The sequence below is a fragment of the Aethalodelphis obliquidens genome, unplaced genomic scaffold (genome assembly GCF_003676395.1).
Source record: "Aethalodelphis obliquidens isolate GAN/ISIS:26980383/991018 unplaced genomic scaffold, ASM367639v1 scaffold44, whole genome shotgun sequence".
Taxonomy (NCBI): domain Eukaryota; kingdom Metazoa; phylum Chordata; class Mammalia; order Artiodactyla; family Delphinidae; genus Aethalodelphis; species Aethalodelphis obliquidens.
The window spans coordinates 14763334-14789365 of record NW_020837988.1 but is presented as its reverse complement, the minus strand read 5'-3'; the positions used below and the strand labels follow the sequence as shown (position 1 = coordinate 14789365).

Genomic DNA, 26032 nt, shown 5'->3' with positions numbered 1-26032 from the left:
CCAGGGGTAATAGGTTAAGCGGTTACCTCTGTCTCAGTTCACTTGCATGATGTAGGCAGTGCAGTGTCTTGCCTACTGTTTTTGTGCCCTCACCTATCTAGGTCAGAGTTCTTAACTTGTGTGTGTGTGCGTGCGTGTGTGTGTGTGTGTGTGTGTGTGTGTGTGTGTGTGTCTGTCATGGACACCTTTGGCAGTTTGAAGCCAGTAGATCTCTGTTCATAATTCTGTTTTCAAATGCATAAAATACATAGGATTACAAAGGAAACCAATCATATTGAGCTATAGTTATTTTTTGTTTGTTTGTTTGTTTTTCGTTTTTTTTGTTTTTTGCGGTATGCGGGCCTCTCACTGTTGTGGCCTCTCCCGTTGCGGAGCAACAGGCTCCGGACGCGCAGGCTCAGCGGCCATGGCTCATGAGCGCAGCCGCTCCGCGGCATGCGGGATCCTCCCGGACCGGGGCACGAACCCGCATCCCCAGACTATAGGAAGCCCTGAGGTATAGTTATTAAAAACATTTTTTAAAAAGTGATAATCTGGGGGCTTCCCTGGTGGCGCAGTGGTTGCGACTCCGCCTGCCGATGCAGGGGACACGCTGAGCCTGCGCGTCCGGAGCCTGTTGCTCTGCAACGGGAGAGGCCACAACAGTGAGAGGCCCGCGTACTGCAAAAAACAAAAAACAAAAAAAAGTGATAATCTGTACTTTTAATTAAGTTAACTCATTAAATTACATCATCCATTATAATCATTAATCTTGAAGTAGGGATGAGGGTAAACAGCATTTCAAGATGTTCACTTTGATGTGATATGAAAAAATCAGTGATTTTTATTGGTAACAACTCACAGATCTTGATGCCATGGTGAGTAGCTGCCTCCATTTGTAATGGAAGGAGATGATAAATTTTAGCTAGAGGTTTGTGAAAATGTAAATGTGATTTTCCGCCTCAAGTTCATGGACCTCAAGGTAAGAAACCCTGCTGTAGAGGATCTGTGCCTAGGGGCTGGCGGGCAATAAATCTCACTTTAACACAGTGATTATCAGGCTCAGTTTCGGAGAAACCTGGACATGGAGGTGCCAGACTTCATATTTTAGAGGAATTTTAAAATTATTGGTTGAAATTCTCAGACCTTTGGTTCCTGTTTGCTGTCAATAGTAATTGCCAGTAGAGGACAAAATAAATTGACACAGCAAATTAACATTGATGAAAAAGCCTAGAAACGGTCATCTTTTTTTACTGTGAGACATTAAGAAAACGTGATTTTAATTTAAGAAAAATTTTGTATTCATGTCATCACATTTTCCTGTAGTAAAATTATTTGTAGTTCGGTAGAATTAAATCTCTTAGCATTTCAAGAACAACTTGACTTCCAGGTGTTCCATCATCCGAATAAATTTGGGAATTGTTGTGGAGTAAACTAGGTTCTATCAACTACACCTGGAATAAAGAGTCCTACTATTGGTAATTGTGTTTGATGTTGTTTTTTTGTGGTCTCTGCTTGGGGATAGAGCAACACTGGTGTTGGAGAATGGTTTTCTAAATTTTAGCTTGTGTATAAGAATCCTTTGAGGGACTTATACATTCTCAGGCTTCACTAGTTAACAGACACCCAGGTGATTCAGACACAGGTGGTCCAGGTGGTGCTCTAAGACCATTACCCTGGAGTTACCTTGGCATCTCCTGACCAGAGACAGGAATCCTTCTTTTTGCATCTGCATGTGCCTAAATATTGATTCCATCCCATGAAAAAAGCTCAATTACCAAATAGCCTCTTTAAGGTAGTCTGGGTTGAGATCTCAGCCCTGCCACTTACCAGTTTTGTATGGCCTTAAGCAAATGAAACTCTGTGCCTCAGTTTCCTCATCTGTAAAATGAGAGTAATAAGATTAAATGAGTTAATATATGTAATGGAGTTAGGAACTCTGCCTGGCACATAGTAAGCAATTTAGAAATGTTAGCTATTATTACTTAAACATCATCACTACTCTATCTGTAATCGAAATATAATCAAGGAGCATTATATGGGTGTTAGGTAAATTTGACTTTTGTATTTTCCAGAGAAAAATCAGGACCTTAGGTCAGAAAGGTACCTCAAAAGGTCATTATGTTCATTCCTTTGCCTTTTAAAGACCCAGGGGAAAAAATTCTCTTGGTTTCTTTCAACCAAACCCATTTTGTGGTGTAGAAGCTTCTTGTTGTCGGACTCCAAGTAGTGTAATATGCTAGTTTAAGCCCATTTTCTCTTGTTCTACCTGGATTAGACACAGTAACTCTGATATAAGAACTCTGGGGCTTCCCTGGTGGCACAGTGGTTGAGAATCTGCCTGCTAATGCAGGGGACACGGGATCGAGCCCTGGTCTGGGAAGATCCCGCATGCCGAGGAGCAACTAGGCCCGTGAGCCACAACTACTGAGCCTGCGGGTCTGGAGCCTGTGCTCCGAAACAAGAGAGGCCACAATAGTGAGAGACCCGTGCATCGCGATGAAGAGTGGCCCCCGCCTGCCACAACTAGAGAAAGCCCTCGCACAGAAACGAAGACCCAGTACAGCCCAAAATAAATTAAAAAAAAAAAAAAAAAAGAACTCTGGTATTTCTCCTGAGTTTTGACAATATCTGTCATCTTTAGACGAGTGGTATTTCCCTTGTTTTATGGGGAAAGATGGGTAGCAGTTCCTGGGCTTCTATTCCACTTAGTTGCATGTTTCAGGGTTGGTTTTGAATAGAATTGACAGCGTGATTGGGATTTATTTTGCCCTAATATTTAACTAGCTGACCATTTGTGCGTTAAGATTTGGCATCTAGAAAACATTTTTTGAGGTTCTGAGGAGAGAAATCATAGGTATACCTGATGCTTTTTGAAGAATACTGGTAGTGAATCTGAGTAAGACTACCTTGTACTTGAAATGCACATGGGATGAATGCTTGCTTTGTCAGCCTGTGTTGATTCCTATGAGATCTTTAATGTAGAATTACTTTATCTATTTGGCACGTAATGGTTTTTTTTTGTTTTTTTTTCCTGCGGTACGCGGGCCTCTCCCTGCTGTGGCCTCTCCTGCCACGGAGCACAGGCTCCGGACGCGCAAGCCCAGCGGCCATGGCCCACGGTCCCAGCCGCCCCGCGGCACACAGGATCCTCCCGGACCGGGGCATGAACCCGTGTCCCCTGCATCGGCAGGCGGACCCCCAACCACTGCGTATTTGGCACATAATGGTTTTGACCCTGGCATATAAGTTTTCATTTCTCAGTATTTCTGGCAGCCTTTCAGGATTCTCATTCATTTGTTCATTAATTCAACAAATATTTATTTGTTGTGTTTTAGGCACAGCGATGATACTTGGTAACCTTCTGTATCCTTTCTTAGCAGATTTGAGATTGGTAGCAGTAAAGAGAAAGTGTTTTAATACACATAAGTATTTTTGATAGATATTTAAAATTTTGCAGTGCTCCATCAGTCCTTGCCAAGAGTGTCAGCAGGGGAATTTAAAGTATAAAACTCTTCTGGTTTTAACTTCCTCCTTTCTTTTTTCTAGACAGTGAGGGGACTAATTCCTCCATGAGACCACTGAATAAAACTTCTGCTATATTGTTTTTTGCCCTAACCTGGTTCACACAGACTTACTGGAGATGCTGTGATTTGAACAAGGAGTGAATCTGTGTTCTGTAGGTAGTCTGGCCTGCCTGGGGCTGTGATGCCAGAGCTGATTGATTAGCCTCAGAGCCAGGAGCTGAAGGGGTGCTGTGCCAGAGTTCATCTCAGAGTTTGACAAGGCAGGACCTCTCTGCAGATGTTGATCAACAATAATCAGTCAGGAACAGGCTTGAAAGGAGGACAAATGGAAAAGACCAAGAAAAGCTGGTTTATTCTGTCAGAATTTTGCCTTAGCTGATTTTGGTTATATTAACAATTGTGGGGAAATGTTCTACTGTCAAGAGTGGTATTACTGGTTTAGATAACTTGGTTTTTTTTTTTGCGGTACGCGGGCCTCTCACTGTTGTGGCCTCTCCCGTTGGGGAGCACAGGCTCTGGATGTGCAGGCTCAGTGGCCATGGCTCACGGGCCTAGCTGTTACGCGGCATGTGGGATCTTCCTGGACCGGGGCACGAACGCGTGTCCCCTGCATCGGCAGGCGGACTCGCAACCACTGCACCACCAGGGAAAACCCGGGTTTTTTTATTATTATTATTAATTACATATATGTGCACACATATTCATATGCATTCACCTTCATGTTCTGGTACTAGCACTGCATGTAGTTAAAGCGGGATACACAGTCTCCTCCCTCGAGGAGCATAGTAACAAGATAAACACAGCAGCTTTTAAATTTTAAAAAATACAAGGTATGAGTAATGTGAATAGTAATTTATGTTGTTGTTCATGAAAGTAATTGAAAGTGAAGGTGTGGTCATGCCTCCAAGGAATAAATATTTTATGTTTTATATCTGCTCCTTAGGAGATATCTGACATAGTAATATCCACAGTTTAAAAATAAGTAAAAATGATCTTATTTCACAGTCTTTTCTTTCTAGGGGGCATTTGTTTCACATGTTGGGGTAAAGCATTGTGAAACAATAGTTGCAGAAAGGCAGTGGAGGTGGGAGATAGAAGAAGTTTAACAGGAGGACAGGGAAGACTATGGAGGAAAGAAAAGGCAGAGGGGTAACCTAAATGTTGACAAGATGATTAAAGACATACTTTTTCCTTACGCTCCCACAATAAGTGAGGAAGGATGGCAGTATAATGAAAATCAAATGGGTATAGGAAGATGCTGAGAAAGGATGTCTGTGGCTGCAGATTCAAACTCAGAAGAGCACAGTTCTCCAGGATAGGATTTTGATGGGCAAAACCAACAATCCTTTGTTTGGGACAGTGAGAAGAGGGTGCACAGAAGGCAGCAGGAGCTTCTCTAGACCGCACTTGACACCTTGGATGAGAGGGAAGCTAAGCTGTATAAGGAGACATGGAGACATGCCATCGTCTCTAGAAGCACTAGATGAGGCAGGTTGGAAGAGATTGAATTGTGAGCAGCTTGACAGCTCTTCATCTCTGTTGGCTGGGAAGATGCAAAAGCCTCATGTATTTATGCTAACTTGGAACATGGCCCTGACCTCTCTCCCGTAGGAACTTCCTTCAGATCATCTAGAAAGAACTTGCCTCATTCAGGAACCAGCATAGTAGCAATAGAGAGATACTATAAGAAAGGAGGGGGAAAAAATGGGAAACAAATGGAAGGTAAAGTATCTACACTAGAAAATTGTTTTCACCTTAGTTGAAAATTAATGGCCACCATGAATTCAAAGAACTTAAGAAAATAAAGAACTCCAGGTGGAGATACAGGAGATCAGGTAAAATAGGCATGGTGACAAGAGAAAATGGGACCACCAGCAGGTGCAGCCCAGGAAAAAAGTGGAAGAGAAAACAAAAATTATCACAGACCTAAAAGCCACATTAGAAAGAGAATTAAAATGAATACAAACTGCTGAAAACAGTGAAAGATAGGGAAGACAGATTGAGAAAATGAAGTGGAAATGAACAATTAAAAAGTCTGTAATAGATGCAGAAAATAAAGAATGTCTAACTTAGGTATAATTGGTGTCTCTGAAGAAGACCAAAGAAATGAAACACAAAAACTCAAATATGTCATTAAAGAAGACTTTATAGAATAAAGGTTTGAAGTAATGAGTTCAAACTATATCTCAAGAGAAATGGACACAAAACAATTGGCACTGAAAACTTTCCTAGGAAAGTGTCTACATTTTCCTAGGGTGAAGAAAGAATCTTTGGACATTCAGGCAAAATGATCACATCCTCTTGAAGAGGGGAAGGAAAAGTCAGGCTAGCCACAGTTGATGATAGAAGGCATGGAGCAGTGTCTGCAAATCTGCAGCTATTACAGATTGTGCTACTGTGAATACCTGAAAATATACTTGAGTATATAAGATTTATATGGGGAATAGAATGCACTTTTTAAAAAGATAATTTATAAAAATTGGCCATGTATTAAGAAAAAAATTTTTCTTAAGGGAAACCAGCTGATTGGTAAAAATAATACATATCAGAACTTATGGGAAGATGAGGAAGCTGAGGCCCAGATGTGCTAAGTAACTCCCCAAAGTGACATAGAAGGTAAATGCGAGGCTAGAACTGGAATACTATTTGTCTCCAGAGTCTTAAAAATAAATGTATACTGATGTCCAAAAAAAAAAAAAGGGAAAAGATGTTTTGAAAACAGAGAGGGGAACACTTGCCTACCAGATCAGAGTAAACATACCGGAATTGGTATAGTTACAGCCAATACCACATATAGTTGGTGCAATCACACACAACGTTCCAAAGCAGAACTAAGTATATATAGAAATGTAGTTATTGATAAGATAGAACTTTAACTCACCGGGGAAAAAAATAAATTGTACGGCAGAAAAATTTAGAGCCCCCTAATTCACGTCATATATGAAAATCAATTCCAGATCAAGTAAAGAACAGTCCCCCAAACATAGTAAAAGAAAATTGACTATGAAATTTGTACTGGGGCAGTGGAGGGTGCGCAGAGAAGGTGATCTTTAAGCCAATCATTAAATCCAGAGTCAACTAAGGAAAAGATTGACAGGCTATAGTGCAGTTGACCCTTGAACAGTACGGGTTTAAACTGCACAGGTCCACTTATAAGTGGATATTTTTCAATTAAGTACTACACAGGGTCCATGGTTGGTTGAATCCAAAGATGCAGAGGACTCAGATACTAAATTATACGTGCATTAACCCCCCACCTTGTGCAAGGGTCAACTGTACATACAAATAAAACATTTCTATGTGAAAAGATATCCTGTGGACAAAGTCAAAAGACAGATGATAGGACAACGAAAAATATTTTCAAAACGTGACAGCCAGTGGGAGCTAATTTACTTAGTGTGATAGAAGAACGAACAGAGCATAAACAGCCAGTTTGTAGAGGAGAAAACGCAAGGGATCAATAAACAGGAAAAGCTACTCAACCTCAGGTAGTTAAGGGGGTGAGAATTGCCCCTGCGATGCTACTTTTCCCTTTCAAATTTATAAAAATTAAGTTACTGCTTCTAGTGTTGCTGATAGTATGGGGAAGTGATAACCTTTGTGATCCTGGGCAAGATACTTAACATCTCTTTTACTCCATCTCTTAGGAAAGTGGGAAGAATAAGAGTACCTACCTCATGGAGATGTTGAGAGGATTAAATGAGGTATTGCATGTAAAGCAGTAAGTGTAATGCTTATACTTGGTCCATTATAAGCACTCATTTTAAAAATTATTATTCAGAAGTAAAAATAATAAATATGCTCACCTTCAGTAGTAAAATGCCATTTTTCATCTCTCAGATTAACAAAAATGTTAAAAAGATTATTTTCAGTGTTTTCAAAGGTATGGGGAAATTGGCACCCTCATATACTGTTAATGAAAGTGTAAATGGAAGCAGCCTTTTCAAAGGCTGCTGGACAGGATCTGTGACTTTTTTTTTAGCTTAAAACAACACACATTTATTATCTCATAGTTCCTGTGGTATCAACATCTAAAATGTGATGCAGCAGTTACACTTTTAGCAATCTGACCAATAAAAGCCTTTACACATATATGTACAGAGCATTGTTTATAATAGCAAAACAATGGGCTATAACCACAGTAACTATGAATAGTTAAATTATGGTGTGCTTACCACAGTCTGCTGTGGAAGAATGAGGTAGAGCTATTTGTACGGACGTGAGATCTTCCAAGATGTTGTTAAGAGCAAGTTACAGAATACATTTTATGGTCCAAACTTATCTGGGTTATTTTTGGTGTTTTGTTTGGAAAAACCATTTGGAAAGTAGTTCATATCAAACTGGTTTGAGAGTCACTAAGTAGAATTGAGGGTGAAGTTAATGGGAGACTTTACCAGTTCATTCTGTATTATATGAATATTCAAGAGAACTTACATTCTCTTTCATTAAATTTTTAACATCTGCGTATATGAACAACAGTTGAATAACAGTGAAAGCAAAGTGTTATTCCTTTCAGTACTTGGTTGGCAATTTGGAGCAGAAGAGCTAAAGCGAGTTAGGCCAAGGATGAAACACGAGTCTGTGCAAACACATGAAGTCTTTGGGAAGATCAGGGAAGATCCCAGCCATTTCCTGGCTTCTTCCCTAGGTTAGGTACTGTTGTGCAGAGGTTGTCAAACCTTGCTGAATCAGATCACCAGGGAGGGTCTTAAGAATATAGACTCCTGGGCCCCACTTGACACTTGTTGAATCAGAATCTTGGGCTAACGGTGGGGAGCCCAGGAATGTGTAAAGCACTCTAGGTAAATCTGGTTGCCAGATTTGAAAACCATTGCTGTTGGCAGTACAAGCAGGAGTAAGACACAGGCCCTGTTTTTTTTTAATTTTTAATTTTTTTAATTTTTTAAATTTTTATTTTTTTTAACATCTTTATTGGGGTATAATTGCTTTACAATGGTGTGTAGGTTTAATTTTTTATTTTTTTAATGTTTATTTATTTATTTGGCTGTGTCGGGTACCGGTTGTGGCACACGGGCTCTTCATCACGGGCTTCTCTAGTTGTGGTATGTAGGCTCCAGAACGTGCAGGCTCAGTGGTCACGGCACACGGGCTCAGTTGCCCCGCGGCATGTGGGATCTTAGATTCCTGACCAGGGATCGAACCTGCGTCCCCCGCATTGGAAGGCGGACTCTTAACCACTGGACCACCAGGGAAGTCCCTACAGGCCCTGTTTTTAAGGCATTTACTAAGAGAAATAGCATAAGACAGTCATGCAGGTGCTTTCATGAGGCAGTGTGGGATTAGTCACCAAATGGATGGAATAGATAAGTACTGAGAGACCACTGTGCTGGGAAGACTGCAGATGGTTTATGAAGGAGGTGAGGTGTAAGAATATTAAAAGCTCATACACTGAGGAAGGCATCATACTGAACAGTTTACAAACAAAAGGTGTTACATACAACTCTGTGAGGTGTAGGTACTGTGAATATCCTCACTTTACAGATTGGAAACAGGTTTAGCAAAGTTAAGTAACATGTCCAAGGTCCTACAACTAGCAAGTGGTAAGTAAGGAGGCCTGGAAGGCTGATGCCACCGTTCTTTATTAATACTGGGCAGGATTTGGATCAACGGAAGGAGGTATGAGGATTTTATAAGTGAGGGCAGTGTAAGGAGAGGGATGGGAAGCACTGACTAGATAAATGAAAGTGGAAGATAAGGTAGGCTAGCGAAAGCTTTGAATGCCTGCTTAAGTGGATCCTAAGTGGCACGTGCTCATGGGGGCTGATATTTTGAGGTTTGCAGAGAAGCCTCCAATGGCTGGAAAGCAACTTTTAGCAGTAGCAGCATTTTCCCCTTCTAGTTTAGCCTTACCTGCATGGCTAGAAAGAGGGATTTTGTGCTTGCTGCCACATCCCCAGCACTTAGGGCTTGGCACCTAATAACCACTAGGTAAATATTTGAATAAATAGATGAATGCAATATCTGGCTCAGAATCTATATGAGAGGCTTACGCTTTATTCTGCCCAGTGAGCCACAAAATTTACCTTCTCATCTATTTTCTCCTCCTTCCCCCACCAAGCCTGATGCCAATTTTCCCTGTTCCATCTAGAATCTTCCTTTACATTTTGTTTTCTGCAAAGGTCAGAATGTCAACTTTTTAATTCCATAAGAACTGTTCATTCTGTCAAAATCCTTCTTGTGGCCATCTCGGGTTATCCCTTGCCTTTCTCACTACCGGTCACCACAGGCCCTTAACCTTTCCCACCTGTTCCCCTGTGGGTCTCCAGGCTGAGCTCCCCGCCTCCAGCCTCTTCCTGGATCCAGTCAGTCCCGCCCAGCATTACCAGGCCCCATACTCATACCTCCACGGTCTCACAGTCCTACCGCTGCCTCTCAGACGCCTTCACGGGGGAAAACCCACCTCTGTTTTCAGTTTGCTGTCAGGGCTCTCGAGCCTGCCCTAGGCATGTTTCATCAGCCTCCTCTGCGGGGCTCTCTCCGTTGGTTCCTCTTGCTGCCCGCCAAGTGGGCCATCTAGTTAGTAACTCTGCCCCACTTGCTGGGGATGCCTTCCGTTTCTATGCCTCCTCAGAACCTTTCCATACACTTTTTTTTTTTTTTTTTTTTGCGGTACGCGGGCCTCTCACTGCCGTGGCCTCTCCCGTTGCCGAGCACAGGCTCCGGACGCGCAGGCTCAGCGGCCATGGCTCACGGGCCCAGCCGCTCCGCGGCATGTGGGATCTTCCTGGACCAGGGCACGAACCCGCATCCCCTGCATCGGCAGGTGGACTCTCAACCACTGCGCCACCAGGGAAGCCCACCGTACACCTTTTTAAATTTTATTTATTTATTTTTTGCGCGGGCCTCTCACTGTTGTGGCCTCTCCTGTTGCGGAGCACAGGCTCCGGACGCGCAGGCTCCGGACGCGCAGGCTCAGCGGACATGGCTCACGGCCCCAGCCGCTCTGCAGCATGTGGGATCTTCCCGGACCGGGGCAGGAACCCGTGTCCCCTGCATTGACAGGCGAACTCTCAACCACTGCGCCACCGGGGAAGCCCCCACATAATGCAATATTATTCAGTGATACTGTACACCTAAAGTGAGTGAATTTTATTGTATGCAATTGTACCTAAATAAAATTGTTTAAACAAAAAAAAGATAGGAAGATACTGGTATCTGAGACTGGAGTCAGCAAGACAGGAGTGGAAGGAATTCTTTCTGCTATATGGTTAGTGCCTATCCTCTCGTTTATCCTCCCTACCATTCCATCTTCCAGCTGGTGGAAGTTCATAAGCAAATGTATAGCAGGTGGCATTTCCTACTGAGCCAGATTGAGTTGGACAGCAAAGGATGGAAGTCAATATTGGTCCAAAACTGACTCAAAGAAAAGGTGGCCAGACCAGCTGGGACTTTCTCATCAACAGTACCCACTTTTTTGCCAGTTACAGTGGTTCGGGCTCCCGAATGCTTGTTTGGCACACCCTTCTGTGTCAGCATATTACCAGCCAGTGGGGGCGAGGTTGGGGGGCTAGAGGAGGAGGCGGTTTGTGGATGATTGCCTTTTTTATTAAAATAAATTTTATTTATTTTTATTTTTGGCTGTGTTGGGTCTTCGCTGATGCGCATGGGCTTTCTCTGGTTGAGGGGAGCGCGCTTCTCATTTCGGTGGCTTCTCGTTGCGGAGCGTGGGCTCTAGGTGCGTGGGCTTCAGTAGTTGTGGCTCACAGGCTCTAGAGTGCAGGCTCAGTAGTTGTGGCTCACAGACTTAGTAGTTCCGCAGCATGTGGGATCTTCCTGGACCAGGGCTCGAACCCGTGTCCTCTGCATTGGCAGGTGGATTCCCAACCACTGCACCACCAAGGAAGCCCCTACGATTGCCTTTTTAGGTGAGACGTTCCTTTGTTGGCTGTCACTAAATGTCCACAGCACTTCTGGTCGTGGGGTCACTAAAACCACGGCTGCACGTTGTCAAGTGCCTCGGCTTGTGGGGGAAGGTAACCAGCTGGGCAGTTAACACAGCTCTAGGGTGTTGGATCAAGAGGGCAGGAGTTGGAGTCAGAAAACCTGTATTCAGATTTTGTCTCTGCCTCTGACTAGCTCTGCAGTCTTCAGTGTAACTCAACCCCTCCAAGGCTGGGTTTCCTTGTCTGAGCAGCAGGCCCGTTGGACTAGATGCCCTCTCTCTCTTAGTTCTTGCCTCTGCAGTGAAGGGTAGTACAGCGTCAGGACGGCTGTCACTGACAGGGGTCTGGTGTATTTGGTGCAGCTCCCGAGAAGCAGATGTTTACGTGGCTGGATTCTGCTGTGTTACAGGTCCAGCTTGTTGGTTTAGACGAAGAGAGTTCGGAGTTTATTTGCCGGAACACCTTCGACCATCCGTACCCCACCACAAAGCTCATGTGGATCCCTGACACAAAAGGCGTCTATCCAGACCTGCTGGCGACGAGTGGCGACTATCTCCGCGTGTGGAGGGTAAGCAGGTGCTTGACGGGCCTCCGCAGAGTCAGCTGCTCGCAGCAGCGTGGACTCACGGAGAACAGGCCGGGGCTGGAGGCCAGATCACTGCAGCCGGGAGAACAGGTGGGAGCGGATCTGGACTGAGCTTGTTTGGCTCAGCAGATTTCCTAGTGAGTCCAGCCAAGATTCCTTCAAGTCCTGCTGCCGACTGCAGTCGGCCTGGAAGCTCAAGGCTCAGTGACCGTGATGTAAGCACGAAGGCCTTCTGCAGGGGTGGGGACACCGGCGGCCTCTTATTCTATTTACAGCCAGGATATTTTTGAGTAAATTAAACAAAATCCAGGCCGCTGCTTCTAGTGCAGCATGGGAGTGGATCCTGGAGCCTCCCCTCCCCTCTGCCGAGCCGTCACCATGGCCTCTCCTGTAGCTGGAGGTGTGGCGTCCAGCCAGGCAGGGTACAGATGCCCCGGTTTGGGCAGAGTGAGAAGACTTCTTGTCTAGAAGAATTTGGGGGTGAAAATTTGGGAAACAAAGCTGGGCAGAGGAGAAAGCTTGGAAAGAAGTAGCATTCAAGTAGTTCCTCTGGTTTTTATTACTCTATGATAAAAATGTCCCCCACGTCTTAAATTTACTAAAATATGGACTAAAAGAGGCTTTAAAGATTTTTTGTGAAGATAAGACTGGCTGAGTTTTTAAAGATTATTGTTCCTTCAGGTTGGTGAAACAGAGACCAGGCTGGAATGTTTGCTAAACAATAACAAGAACTCGGATTTCTGTGCTCCTCTGACCTCCTTTGACTGGAATGAGGTGGATCCTTATCTTTTAGGTAAGGGAGTGAGGGAGGGTGTATTCCAGTGTGAAGAAGCAAAGATACATTTTCTCAGATATAACACTGGGCCAGTTTTTAACCAGGGCCCTGAGGTCCGTGCAACATCCTAAAATGGGGCCGAGTGGGGAAGAGGCTAAATATGGAACGTGGTTATTAATTCCTCCCGTGGAGTTGAGCTTCCCACGTGTGCATGTCTTGTCTCTCCAGGCAGAGTCCAAGGCCCTGGGGTGAGGATGGAGTACGTGACTCTTTTTTTTTTTTTTTTTCTTTTTGCGGTACGTGGGCCTCTCACCACTGTGGCCTCTCCCGTTGCGGAGCACAGGCTCCGGACACACAGGTCCAGCGGCCGTGGTTCACGGGCCCAGCCGCTCCGCGGCATATGGGATCTTCCCGGACCGGGGCACGAACTCACGTCCCCTCCATCGGCAGGCGGACTCTCAACCACTGCACCACCAGGGAAGCCCACGTGACTCTTTTGGGGTCTCCATCCCTGTACTCAAGAAGTGTTTGCAGTGCGTTGTCTCTTGGGCTGAATAGATGAATAGGGACAAGGAGAGAAGCTGGCGTGGGAACTTCACCCCCGTCAGCTGCTGACTTGCACTGGTTGTTTCCAGGTACCTCCAGCATTGACACGACGTGTACCATATGGGGGCTGGAGACCGGGCAGGTGTTGGGGCGAGTGAATCTTGTGTCCGGCCATGTGAAGACCCAGCTGATTGCCCATGACAAAGAGGTACTGATGCTGGTGCGCAGCTGCTTTCTATGCCTTCAGCGTGAAGGCAGGCTGTTCTCTCCCTGTTTTGCAAATGACATGGAAAATCATAATGCTGACGTCGTCTTGTTTAAATTGAAAATAGTAATGTGTCAGAACAGTGGAAAACAGCACTGTTGTAAATGAGTGTATTTTTTTTTTGGCTGGTGTAAACATTCTGTAGTCTGTTGTTTTTCTTTTTGTGCCAGAGATTACTGGGTTTTAATAATGAGATCTCTTATAGACAAACTTGGACTGGATGTGATTAAAAAATAATCTTAGAGTAACACTTATCTTGAAATATATTTACTTTTTTGGGAGCAGGGAGGCAAGAAGAGGGAATATTTCCTGGCAGACAAAACTAAATCATTAATTTTTCTCTAAACTGGTTCTATGAAATTCTAGTATGTTCACTTAATGCTTACACTTTAAGACTATTTGGAATTGAATATGGTTTATTTTGATGGTGATGTTTCTCCTGTGTTTATTGGAAGAGCCAAAGGAAGCTATCTGTAATTGTGTTAACAAAGCGTTCTTCTGAGTGATTTTGTAAAGTGGTCATAAATCTTTAACTGCCAGAGCCGCTGCATGCTGGTCCTCTACCAGAAAAATTATAGGACGTTTCCTGTGTGTAGTGTTTTCTTTTCTATCGTACCCTGCACAGTGAAGATTATTAGTATCTGTACCAATAAAAAGGATGCCTTGACATGAGGTGAGAAACTTGAGGTTGTCCACAGAATGGAAAGCTGGTGACTAGATTATCATTCTTAGTGAGAGGTTGTTCTTTGGCTTTCTGTGCTCCCAACGGTAAGATCTGTTACAAATCTGCTGGACTTGGCTGCCATAAGCCAAGGGGCGAGGGAAGAGTTTGTCCTGCCGAGAAGATCGGTATAAGGAGGTTCTGGGAGCCCTCTGGGCATCAAGTGGAGCAGGTTGCCGCATTTTGGTTCTGTGACAGCTTAGCCTGCTGTCCTCTGTCAGGGTCCAACCCAGAAACCTAGAGCTACTTTAAATATTTAAACTGAGGGGATTTAATGAGGAGATTGCTTACACAGATGTTGGTAAAGCTGAGAAGCCACACCGGAGCTGCAGTGAGGTAGTGCAGTGTAGACAATGGGAGCAGCGATCTCAACAGCCAGCGGGCCCTGGGCCAGCACCCCGGCCTCGAAGAAATGAATCGAAGGGTGGTTGTTCTGAGAGGAACATGACGCCTCCTGGCACCTTAGATTTTTCTCAGCCCACCTCTCTCTGTTGAAGTAAAGACTTGCCAGGAGGTTCTCGTTGCTGCTGGCGGATTGGTGCAGAGGAGGGTAGCATATATCTGGGAGTTATTTCCCTCCCTTGGCTTATGATGAAATACACTGGTGGAGCACAGAAGAAGAAGCAGTCAGAGCTGAGCTTTACACACTCGGCCATATTGCCTGTGAGAACCTTACTGCTTAGTGGTGCTGCCATGGTGTCCCTGTCCCTGCAAGTTACTGGGAGCCAACCCTGGGTGCACATATGGATAAACACAGCCCAGCCCTAAGGTAGCTGGTCGGTGTTGGACAGAGCCTTGATCTGTCAGGCCTCCTTGTGATGACCAGCCCAGTGCCCCATTGAACCACTCCTAATTCCTACTACAGAAAGAGAAGTGTAATTTCTTCATAGTCAGCCAGAGGAAAAGGAAGTTACGAGGTTGAATAGAAACAGATGCTTGTTTGCCAGTGTCCCTTAGCAGGTAGAACCTCCAGAAGGCTGGAGTCACGGTCCTGAGTGAGGGATTCCACGCATGTCTCCCCAGAAGTCAGCTGTCTTTGCCCTTGGCCCCAGAAGATAGGTTTTGTTTGGCATTTTGTTTTCCTTTTTCAGATTCTCTCTCTCCGCTTGTCTGGCTCTCTGTTGCTCTCTGCCTCTGTTTTCTCATAGACATTAGCAGAGTGCAATGTTTGTAGCAAGTAATAAGTGCAGAAAACAATGATTCAAAACCTAAATTGATTCACTTATGAGTACAAACCAACTAGGAGAAGAGATAGCGTGTCCTAGGACAAGAGAGCGGTATTAAGCCTCTCCGTAAGTATAGGAACACCTGAGCCTCCCGAGATTCAAAACTCTGTTACTTCTTTCTCGCAAATGAATCTCAGGTCCAGGTTTCTCAGCAGAACCGTGGCTGCTTCCACCCAGCAAATCGATGATCTTGGCCTTAATGTGCTCATGGATTTGCCTCTGATCACACACAAATGAAACCACGAAGGCCCAGGAAATAAATGTCTCCATCTTGTAACAGGGTGGCAGGAGACAGCCACTGGCTCTCGCTTCACTGAGCCTGTCCAAGCCTACAGAATACTTGCTCCGAGCTACTTGTGCTCTGCTGGTCAGCAGGGTATGTGCTGTTTGTTTTATCACGGGAGGTGGCGGAAGAATCCTTGGAAAGCAGGAAGTGAGAAGAAGCCAGCCAGTTTCCAGAGCAGAATGACCTTCACTCTTTGGAAAGTCACTGATGTTAGCACTCTCAGGTCCCAGTCCTCACAGGCGCTGTTTGGCTTTGTTTACCTCCTTCTGGGTCATGAACAAGGGTTTGGATGAACTAGGGATAGCAGATTTCCCTGTTACAGGAAAGGGTGGTAACAGAGCTGAATCCGACTGACGCTTCTTATTCACCAACAGGTCTATGATATTGCATTTAGCCGGGCCGGAGGCGGTAGGGACATGTTTGCCTCTGTGGGTGCTGATGGCTCGGTGCGGATGTTTGACCTCCGTCATCTAGAGCACAGCACCATCATTTACGAAGACCCACAGCATCACCCACTGCTTCGCCTCTGCTGGAACAAGCAGGACCCCAACTACCTGGCCACCATGGCCATGGACGGAATGGAGGTGAGAGCCCCGCTTGAGGCTAACATAGGCCCTGCCACTCAGCTCCGGCTCTGCGTACTTACTGTATCTAGAAGAATGGTTTGCAACTGGTCGCCATTGTCTCCTCAGAGGATTTTTGGAAATATCTGGAGACCTTCGGGGTGGGAGGGGGAGGGGCAGTGCTACTGGTGTCTAGTGGGTGGAGGCCAGGGATGCTGCTGCACGTCCTGTGGTGCACAGGACCACTCCTCACAGCACAGAATTATCCGACCCGAAATGTCAGGAGTGCTGAAACTGAGAAAACCTGATCTAGAACAAGGGCTGTGAGTTAAGAACTTTTACTACTTGGAGAGTTGGAGTCGGAGCCAAGAAAAGCAGTATCTAAAGAGTAAACCAAATCTCATGTGCTTATGGTGCCGAGTAAAGAAACAGGCAGTTTTCCCCTCTGTAGTCTGGACAGATTCTGCCAGCCTTAGTGAACAGATGTGGAAGTGGCAACTCTGTAGCCTGTTATTTGATAAAAGCAGTAGACCGTGGGTGGAGATGATGCAGTGATGAATTTTATTTTGATGAAACCAGTACCTTGGGCTGCTTACCTTTCAACTTTTGCTGCAGGGGTTGGGGAGAGGGCTTCCATGCTGCCCAGCTGAGCACGCACAGAGTCCTTAGCACATGCACCTAATAGGACTTGGTGGATTATTCAAATTCATGTTACTTGCTCTGCCTTCTCCCCTGCAGCCTAAAGGCCCTGAGCTGCTTATGACACAGACTAGAAACTAGCTGTGCCGAGACCCTCTGTCTCTAAGAGTCTTTAAATCTACAAATGAACAAGTTAAACAAATTTTTTTTCTCTCTCTTGTGTAGTGTCTTGTTTTTTTCTGTCACACCCTGAAGTTTCTGGGCCTCTTCCTTGTTATTTCTGCAGGTAGTGATTCTGGACGTTCGAGTTCCCTGCACGCCTGTCGCCAGGTTAAACAACCACCGAGCATGTGTCAATGGCATTGCTTGGGCCCCACATTCATCCTGCCACATCTGTACTGCAGGTAATTACTGGCAGGGGGCGATGGGGAGGGAGCGGTAAGGAGATCTTCCTCTTGTCTCCTTAGAATTGTAATCCTTACTGTATTCCAAGGATAGTTTGAGAGGTTTACACAGAGTAACTCCATTGAGAGCCTCCCTATGCTTGTGAAATTGAAGCAGTCCAGATTTCCAGATGATTTTGTACCCTCAGTGATGTCAGAGCATCTGTATACTACTTACATCGTGTACCCGTTATAGGCTTGTACCAACTACTGTGCGCCCCTGAAATCTAGGTCGGCACAGAGGACTCATCCAGGAGCATGAAGGAGGGCGCAGTTTCTCTTGGATGTAACTGGCTCTTTGGGCCTGTCGCCTGGGAGATACCAAAAGCACATGCCCCCTGCCCTGAGTTCTGGGTGCATGGAAGGGCCTGCACAGCCTGCCCGGGTCCGTGGTGTGTGACGTGTAGTTCCCATCTCTCCATTTGCCAGACCCAAAAGAGTACCCCTTAAAAATACGCTGGCCGTCAGTGTGCTTGTATTCTAGAAACAATGCCTGCTATTAAAAATTCAACAATACAGAGATGTAAAAAAAAGGAAGGTGAACGTCATCTTCTCTGCTTCCTTTCCCATTTCTACTTCAGCCCCACTTTGTTTAGGTGGCACCACTCACGACGGTCGGTATGTCTCCTTCCAGACCCTTTTAGGTGGATCCATGTGTACACATCCCTCCCATATGAATACCTGTCCCTTTGTTTTACAGACAGGATTCCACTCTAGCCCCATAATGCTGTGCTCCTTATCTTTTTCAGAGCCTTGGGTTTCCTCCTAACATACTTTTCCCCTCCTCACAAATCAGTAGCATCCTCATTTCCTTGTTCATTATGGAGCCAGAGGAGCGATGTAGTTTGGTGGGTTTCTGCCATTTTAGCATGAGTTCGAAAGGCATGAAGCTCTTCCTGTTTGGGGCCCTCTGCTCATGCCTGTCTGTCTCCTTGTGGAGCAGTTGAGGCCCAACGCCGTCCTGCGTGCCTCATGTTGTGGCCTGACTTCTTCACTCTTGCCCGCTTTTTCCCAGGAGTGTGGCTAGGGAAGGGCAGGAGGAGCAAAAAGAAAGAAAGGAGAACAGTATCAGCCCACCCAGCAGAAGCCCACCTTCGGCTCCCAGTGGCCGCCTTTGCAGACCTGCTGCTGCCCTGGGTGCCGCACCCACCCTGTGTCCTTCCAGTGGCAGGAGCTGGTGCTGAAGAGCGTGCTCAGTTGAGGTTGAGGAAAAGGCACTTACTGCTTTAGAGGTGCCGAGTGTTTAAAACGACTTCCCAGATCTCTTGATGCAGATAGTCCTGGGAAGGTGTCTCTCACCCATGCCCAGGTTGTGCGACCTCTGAGGGTTTAGTTTATTCAGGAGAGAGACAGGCTTTCACGTCGGGATGGGTGATGGGACTAGGGGACACTGTGGTGTGGAAGGTCATTGCCCTTTTTTTCCTCTCTTAAATTAAGAACTTATTATTTTGATCGTAAAAGTAACATGACCACCACATTACACATCACTTAGGAACTAGAGAAAAGTAAACATAACTCATTACCTTGCGGTCCTAATGGTACCACTGGTCTCATTTTGATGTATTTCTTTCCAGGCACTTTTCATGTGCTTATCTGTCTTTTTAAGGTGCTTTCCTTCTTTCTGGTATTTCCCAGGGCCCTTTTCTTGGGCACATGTCCCCACAACACTGTATCTCATTATCTGTATAACACCTCATTGATGTATAAATGTCCATAAGATGGAGGGAAAAGAATCCCATTAAATAATTGAATCGTCAGAGAGGGATCTTTAATCACTCAAGTACTTTAAGTGGCTGAAAATGACATGTTTGGGGATCGTTTTTATCCCATCCCTTCTTCCTTTCCTGATGCCTGCCCCAGATGAGATGAGGTGCCCATCCAAGTCCCTTCCGCCATCCCAGCTCTGCTGTGGTGAATGGGTCAGAGGCAGCGGCCTTGCTTTGCGTCCGGGCTCTGCCACTCACTGCTGCATAGCTCTGTGGTTTGGGGCATGTGCCTTAACATTTCCTCATTTATAAAATGGGGGCTTGCGGTAAAACCTCCCTCACTGGGGTTTTGGTGAATGAATGCTTTGTAAACTGCGATCCCCGCTCAGGTGCAGGGGTCATGGTCCTCACTGCCTGAGTTGTGACCTTGCTCGCTTGCTCTCTGTGTCCATAGCGGATGACCATCAGGCCCTCATCTGGGACATCCAGCAAATGCCTCGGGCCATCGAGGACCCTATCCTGGCCTACACAGCCGAGGGAGAGATCAACAACGTGCAGTGGGCGTCGACTCAGCCCGACTGGATTGCCATCTGCTACAACAACTGCCTGGAGATACTCAGAGTGTAGTGTCGGTGGCGCCGTGCCCACGAGGCAGGGGCTTGTGTGTTTCCCGCCTCTGTCCCACCCCCAAAGTAAGAAGAAACATGTTTCCGGTGGCCAGTACGTCTTTCATTGCTTTGCACCTACTGTTCCCAGAAGCTGCTCTAGGAGTTCCCGGCCAGTCGCCCCACTGCTCTCTGGGCCGGACTCAGTGCCGTGTGGCGCCTCCTCAGCCCAAGGCTGAGTTTTAAGATTTTCTCTCTTTTCCTCATGTCCTTTGGTTCCTCAATTAAAAATTTCTGTATATTTGTTTGTCAGCCGTTGTGTTAATGAGCACTGTGGGCACCGGCTCTGTTTGTATTCATCTGTCCCAGACGTCTCTGTCTGCTGCTGCCCGAGGCAGCAATCTGTGTCCGTGTCCATGTGAGCACTTAGGTGGGAACAAACGCCAGTTCAAAGTTGTCTTTCCTCCTGTTATCAATGTCTTTAACAAACTTCAACTTTGTATATTTTTTATCTATCAGGCTAATTTTTTTACGAAAAGAATTTTACTCCCTGGTCTCTTCCTTTGTCTCATAGCCCTCCCTGTTAGCACCTTCCTCTCTTCCCTCCCTGCCTGGGTCTGGCCCCAGGTCCTTGACCCCATGAGCAGTTTGCCTTCTTGAATCACTGCCTGAGCGGAACATACCTGACCTGGAGTCCCAAACCGCCTCGGTGCTCTGAAGTCAGCCAGCTCTCACACCTTTGCTCAGCCTGGCTCTTCTCAAGGGCATTCTGAGCTCCGAAACAGACATGGGACTCCTTCTGTTAACTCCCGGAAGTACCCCTGTCCAGCCCCCCAGGACCTCTTGGGCACGTGTTAGCTCTGAGCTAGCCAGGCTGATTGGGGCGCCTGACTGAGGGGAACAGTGGCAGGAAAGCTGAGCTTAGAGCATGTTTCCAGTACCTAGTTTGAGAGTCTGTTTTTCCCTCCAGATATAAGCCCCCGGCCCGTCTCTTTCATGTCTTGAATGATAGGCAAGAATGAAGTATAAGGTGAACTTCAGTATCTCTGTTTGTTCAGTTTACTGTGAGTGGCAGTATATTGGCCACTCTTTGGATAGAGTGCTCTGAGGTGAGAGAGCCCTGCTTGACAGGTGCACAGTCTGAGCATCTAGCCTGAGCAGGATCTCCTTTAGAGTGTGGGAGACTGTCAGCTCTTGCAAAGGGTGGACCAATAGGCTGTGGTGATCCCAGGCCATCAGTTATATAGAGAGCAAGAAAAGCTTCAGAGACCCAGGGTCAGCCAGTTCAGAACTCCACGAACCCCTGTCAGCCACCCTGACCCCAGCTTAGGTTCTGAGCAGTACTGGATTGTAGGCTGTGGGTGTCTGTGTCCGTTATATGAGCGAGTTCCGTGGAGGGGGCCTGTGTGTGATTCCGGTGGTAGGTGAATCCTTGGGCAGGCAGAGTTGGGGACGTGCTCAGAGTCGGCGCGGGGTGGCGGGGGAGTTTGCCACGCTCTGCCAAGTGCCGGAAGGTTTCTGAGACCCTCTGAGTTGAGCGTCCGAGAGTAGGAGAGAAGCAGACCTTGAGGCCAATGGTTTTGTCCAGTTCTCATCTGCTTTTGAGCAACAAAGCAGTTAGCTTTGTCCTTCTGCACACTTAAACTCTCTTGGTTGAGTCCTACTTTTCAGAAGCAGATGTATTTGTATCCCCAAAGTCATAGCTCTTTGCTTTAATACACGGGGGCTTGGCCCAAAGAAAAAGGCTCTTCTTTTTAGTCAGGGTATTTCCCCTTCTCCCTTTATACATTGTTCTGATTTTGAGGCTCTTTGGCTGGCCGTCTGCTTGAGGTCATCTCTCCTGCACTTACCACCAGATTTGCACTGCATCATTTGGAGATGTAAAGCGAACAGTTCTTGGTCAGAACACTCCTCTGCTTGTTATTGTGTTTGATGGTTCCAGGGTCCTTCCCTCAAGGGTAGCAAGTATAAATTGAGTGTCACTTGCTCTAGGAGGCTGTCAGTTCCTTCCTGTGGAAAAGGGTCTGAAATGAAGGTCTAGTGGTAGAGGGGGCTGGTCCTGCTGGGGCAGGGCTTACCTACACTGAGCTCTCGGTTAAGATTCCTTTCCTGATCTCCACTTTTGTGGTCTGAGTGCTGAGAAGATTTATCCACTCTAACTTGACAATAATCTGGAGAAAAAAAATTTGTTAATAAGAATAGGGATATATTTGGATAAAGTTGCTATTTACTGTGGAAAACAACAACTTTGAATGTTTTTTTTCCTTGCCCTGCAGACTCCCAGCCCTGTCACCCTCCTTAGGCCCTGCAGTGTGGTCTGGTCCTCTTCCTTTCAACATCCCACTTGGGCCCAGGTGAGACTCCCCAGTCCCCCCAAGCAGACACAGACACACAGTAGCTGGCATGCTGGGATTTTGAAGTCCCGGCTCCCTCACTCTCCCTTTATGCCATGGGCCAGATGGCCTCATGGCTGAGGAGGGGATTTCTGTAGTCTCAGGATTTAGAAAGCCTCTTAGTCAGCCACGCCACAGGAAGCAGAGATCTGTTGTAGTTTCAAAAGCAAGTGTTTGTTTAATGTGTTTAGGTTCTCAGATTTCCAGCCAGCGAGAATAGGTTGGGAGGCTCTGTCTCTGCACTCCTTGAACATGAGAAGAGCCACTGCCGGGACTGCACTGGAAAGGCTGCGGCAGCACCTCTGGGCTCTGGCTCTCTGGGCTGTGGCCCTTTGACATGCTTCTGGCCCCCAGAGCCGCAGCCGCCTTTGTTTTCCTTGTCTGCTCTGAGGGGAGGGGGCTGCTGAATAGATGAGGCCTCAGGTTCCCCATCAGAGAGCTGGTGAGTGGATCCAGGTCCTTCAAGAGTTCGAGTTGTTTACACCCAGGAGAGTTAGAAGCCTCTCTTTCCAGGGAGGAGCCAGGCTGAAAGATGAGGACTTGAAGAGGGAAGAAACTTGATAGCCAGGTGAGAATTTCTTATCAGAACCAGGATCGGCTCTCAGAGAACTGGTTAAGAAACAGAAAACATTAAGACTCCGATGAGTTTTTGATGGCAGGTGTGTCTGAAATTTTAGGAGGAGATTTAGGATGTGGGGGAAAAGCAGTGGTAGCAAAGGAGAAAATATTAGAGGGCAGTAAAGGTCTGAGCTGGGGAAGCATTCAGACCGTCATGTGGCTGTGGAGTGAGACTGTGCTCTCGGCCTGTGTCAGCCTTCCTGGACTGTTCATCAGGTGCCTGTGACGTGGGGTAACTGGGGACAGGGGGACAGGGGGACCCCTTCCTGCTGCAGTTCAGCCCTAGTGTCGTTTGGTGGTAGAAACTTGCAGGAGTGGGAGTCCCTCGATCATTCCAGACAATGGCTCTTCTTGGTTGTAGGTTTGTAGAGAGAAGAAGCAGAGGTTGTAAACAGTCATGCTGACTTCCCCCCCTCCCTTTTGTCTTTTCTCTTCCTCTTTACCTTCCCACTGCCTCTCCACTGTAGAACTTCCTCCCTGCTGCAACCTGGGCCTTGAATTCCTAGGCTGTAAGGTATGTAGGAGCTGCAGGGTCTGCCAACCACGGGAGGCCAGCCTAGTAACTTCCCTCCACTGTCCCCAGCTCCTTTGACTGCCTGACTTGGGAGAAGGGAGACCAGTAAAGTAGAAGCCCCAAAGCAGCCTCTTCCCTTTCCTGTCTGTGCTCCAGGATGAGGAGGGAGGGTCAGCTTGGCACTGAAGTTGGGTTTTCCCTGGGAGGAAAGCTGAGCTGAGCAGTCACTGTGAACCCTGGGCCAGGCTCTCCAAGAACTGCCATCCCTGCACTGGCTGGGCCAGCTACTCAGTGTTGCAGAGCCTCGTCCTCTTTTCCCACCATTGTCATTGCTGCTAGTGGTCAGAGTTAAGTGTGTGACCACATGGGATGGGCCAGCTCCTCTCAGGCTACTTCCTAGATGTGATTTTTTAAGTGTAGAAACATGCAGGTGCCTTTCCAAGAGGCTTGGACTGGTGTATCAAGCCAGAAACAGATAAGCTAATCAAAGTATAAACTCAAGAGGAAGGAGGATACTGGCAGTCTGTGTAAGAGCTGGAAAACTTACAAGTACTGGCCTTTGGGAAAACCCAGTGAATAAGAACTTGTGATACCTGCTATTTGAAAGAATGTTCTCACCTTGGGTTGATTGTGGTAATACAGTGTGTTATGAAACTCGTGGAGCTGAAGCTTTGACTTGCTTGAGTCGAATATGGATCATTTGATATGGTTCCTGTGTATTTGATGACCCCTCTTTCAGTGACTTTCCATCCTTCCTCCCCCGAGCGTGAATTTGTAGCATGATTGTACAAATCTCTATGTAGAGAAAATGGAGATTCCTTGTTCTCTGAAGTGTTAAGCGCTAGCCAATCCATTTCTGTCCCCTTTAGCCTAGTGTGTCTGAACTTAATTTCCTGTTATATATTTAAACTTTTCCTCTACATTATAGGTTTTGTGGCGTCCCATGGTCAGGTGGAGAGGAAGCTGCCCCTTGCAGAACTGTACTGTAACCATTTTTTTAAAAAAACATTTTCACAGGATTGATTATACACAGGGCTTGTAAAAAAATTTTTAACACTGTGCTGTGAAACCATGATGGTAAATCTCCATTGAAGGCTACTTCAAAGGCACCTGAAAGTGGAGTGTTATCTATGATTTTATTTCTTGCTTTCTGAATATATTAAACCTAATTTTCACCCTTTCATTCTGTTCAGCCTCCTGTATAAGAAGTACCGTATTTTCTGCCCATCATACTTTGTAATAAAACTTGAACATGTATAGATTGACTGAATTTCTTCTTGTGATGAATTCAGTTCTTCCCATTCTGCCACTGTGGTCATGTTCCAGACACACTGGCTGGGGGATTAGACCTCCAGCCCAGCCCATCACACTATCTGATGGCCTAATTCATCACCTTTAACAAAATACAGACCACCTACTGTCTGCTGGGGGCCATGACCCTCAGGTCGCTCACAGTCAACGAGAAGAGACATCTCCATAAAGAAACACTGGCAGTGTTGTGCAGTGATGGGTGTGTTCAGGTTCTCTGGTGGCCCTGAGGAGGAAGTGATCACCTATGTCTGGGTGGGAGCCAGAGAGGGTCAGGGAAAACTTCACAAGACGAAGGATGCTTGAATGGTTTATTTTGGTGGTTGTTTTTTTAACATTTTTATTGGAGTATAATTGCTTTACAATGGTGTGTTAGTTGTTGCTGTATAACAAAGTGAATCAGCTATACATATACATATATCCCCATATCTCCTCCCTCTTGCGTCTCCCTCCCACCCTCCCTCCCTATCCCACCCCTCTCGGTGGTCACAAAGCACCGAGCTGATCTCCCTGTGCTATGCGGCTGCTTCCCACTAGCTATCTATTTTACATTTGGTAGTGTATATACATCCACCCCACTCTCTCACTTCGTCCCAGCTTACCCTTCCCCCTACCTGTGTCCTCAAGTCCATTCTCTACATCTCCGTCTTTATTCCTGTCCTGCCCCTAGGTTCTTCAGAACCATTTTTTTTTTCTTTTTTAGGTTCCATATATATGTGTTAGCATACGCTATTTGTTTTTCTCTTTCTGACTTACTTCACTCTGTATGACAGACTCTAGGTCCATCCACCTCACTACAAATAACTCAATTTCTTTCTTTTTATGGCTGAGTAATATTCCATTGTATATATGTGCCACATCTTCTTTATCCATTCACCTGTTGACGGACACTTAGGTTGCTTCCATGTCCTGCCTATTGTAAGTAGTGCTGCAATGAACATTGTGGTACATGACTCTTTTTGAATTATGGTTTTCTCAGGGTATATGCCCAGTAGTGGGATTGCTGGGTCGTATGGTAGTTCTATTTTTAGTTTTTTAAGGAACCTCCATACTGTTCTCCATAGTGGCTGTATCAATTTACATTCCCACCAACAGTGCAAGAGGGTTCCCTTTTCTCCACACCCTCTCCAGCATTTATTGTTTGTAGATTTTTTGATGATGGCCATTCTGACTGGTGTGAGGTGATAACCTCATTGTAGTTTTGATTTGCATTTCTCTAATGATTAGTGTTGTTGAGCATCCTTTCATGTGTTTGTTGGCAATCTGTATATCTTTGAAGAGATGTCTATTTAGGTCTTCTGCCCATTTTTGGATTGGGTTGTTTGTTTTTTGGATATAGAGCTGCATGAGCTGCTTGCATATTTTGGAGATTAATCCTTTGTCAGTTGCTTCATTTGCAAATATTTTCTCCCATTCTGAGGGTGGTCT

The 26032-nt window shown here is 46.0% G+C and overlaps 2 protein-coding genes across 4 annotated transcripts in view; both read left to right on the top strand.

The window, feature by feature from the left end:
- DCAF7 (DDB1 and CUL4 associated factor 7) overlaps positions 1 to 24566 on the top strand; it is a 26779-nt gene extending 2213 nt beyond the window's left edge. Inside the window, exons 2-9 of one of the 3 annotated variants that reach the window (XR_003427653.1) lie at positions 7154 to 7210; positions 11820 to 11978; positions 12678 to 12789; positions 13407 to 13525; positions 16190 to 16399; positions 17304 to 17421; positions 19621 to 19858; positions 22048 to 24566. Coding sequence is in view for 2 of the 3 variants with exons in the window: in XM_027081243.1 (XP_026937044.1) it covers positions 7154 to 7210; positions 11820 to 11978; positions 12678 to 12789; positions 13407 to 13525; positions 16190 to 16399; positions 17304 to 17421; positions 19621 to 19793 (948 nt within the window). In the remaining variant the exon portion in view is untranslated. Of the gene's footprint in view, positions 1 to 7153; positions 7211 to 11819; positions 11979 to 12677; positions 12790 to 13406; positions 13526 to 16189; positions 16400 to 17303; positions 17422 to 19620 lie in introns of all 3 variants that reach the window. The other 2 variants (XM_027081243.1, XM_027081244.1) reach the window with 2 other exon arrangements.
- The window catches only part of TACO1 (translational activator of cytochrome c oxidase I), a 13656-nt gene continuing 9671 nt past the window's right edge, over positions 22048 to 26032 (top strand). The window contains exon 1 of the mRNA XM_027081245.1: positions 22048 to 22125. The gene's annotated coding sequence lies outside the window, so the exon portion shown is untranslated. The remainder of the gene's footprint in view (positions 22126 to 26032) is intronic.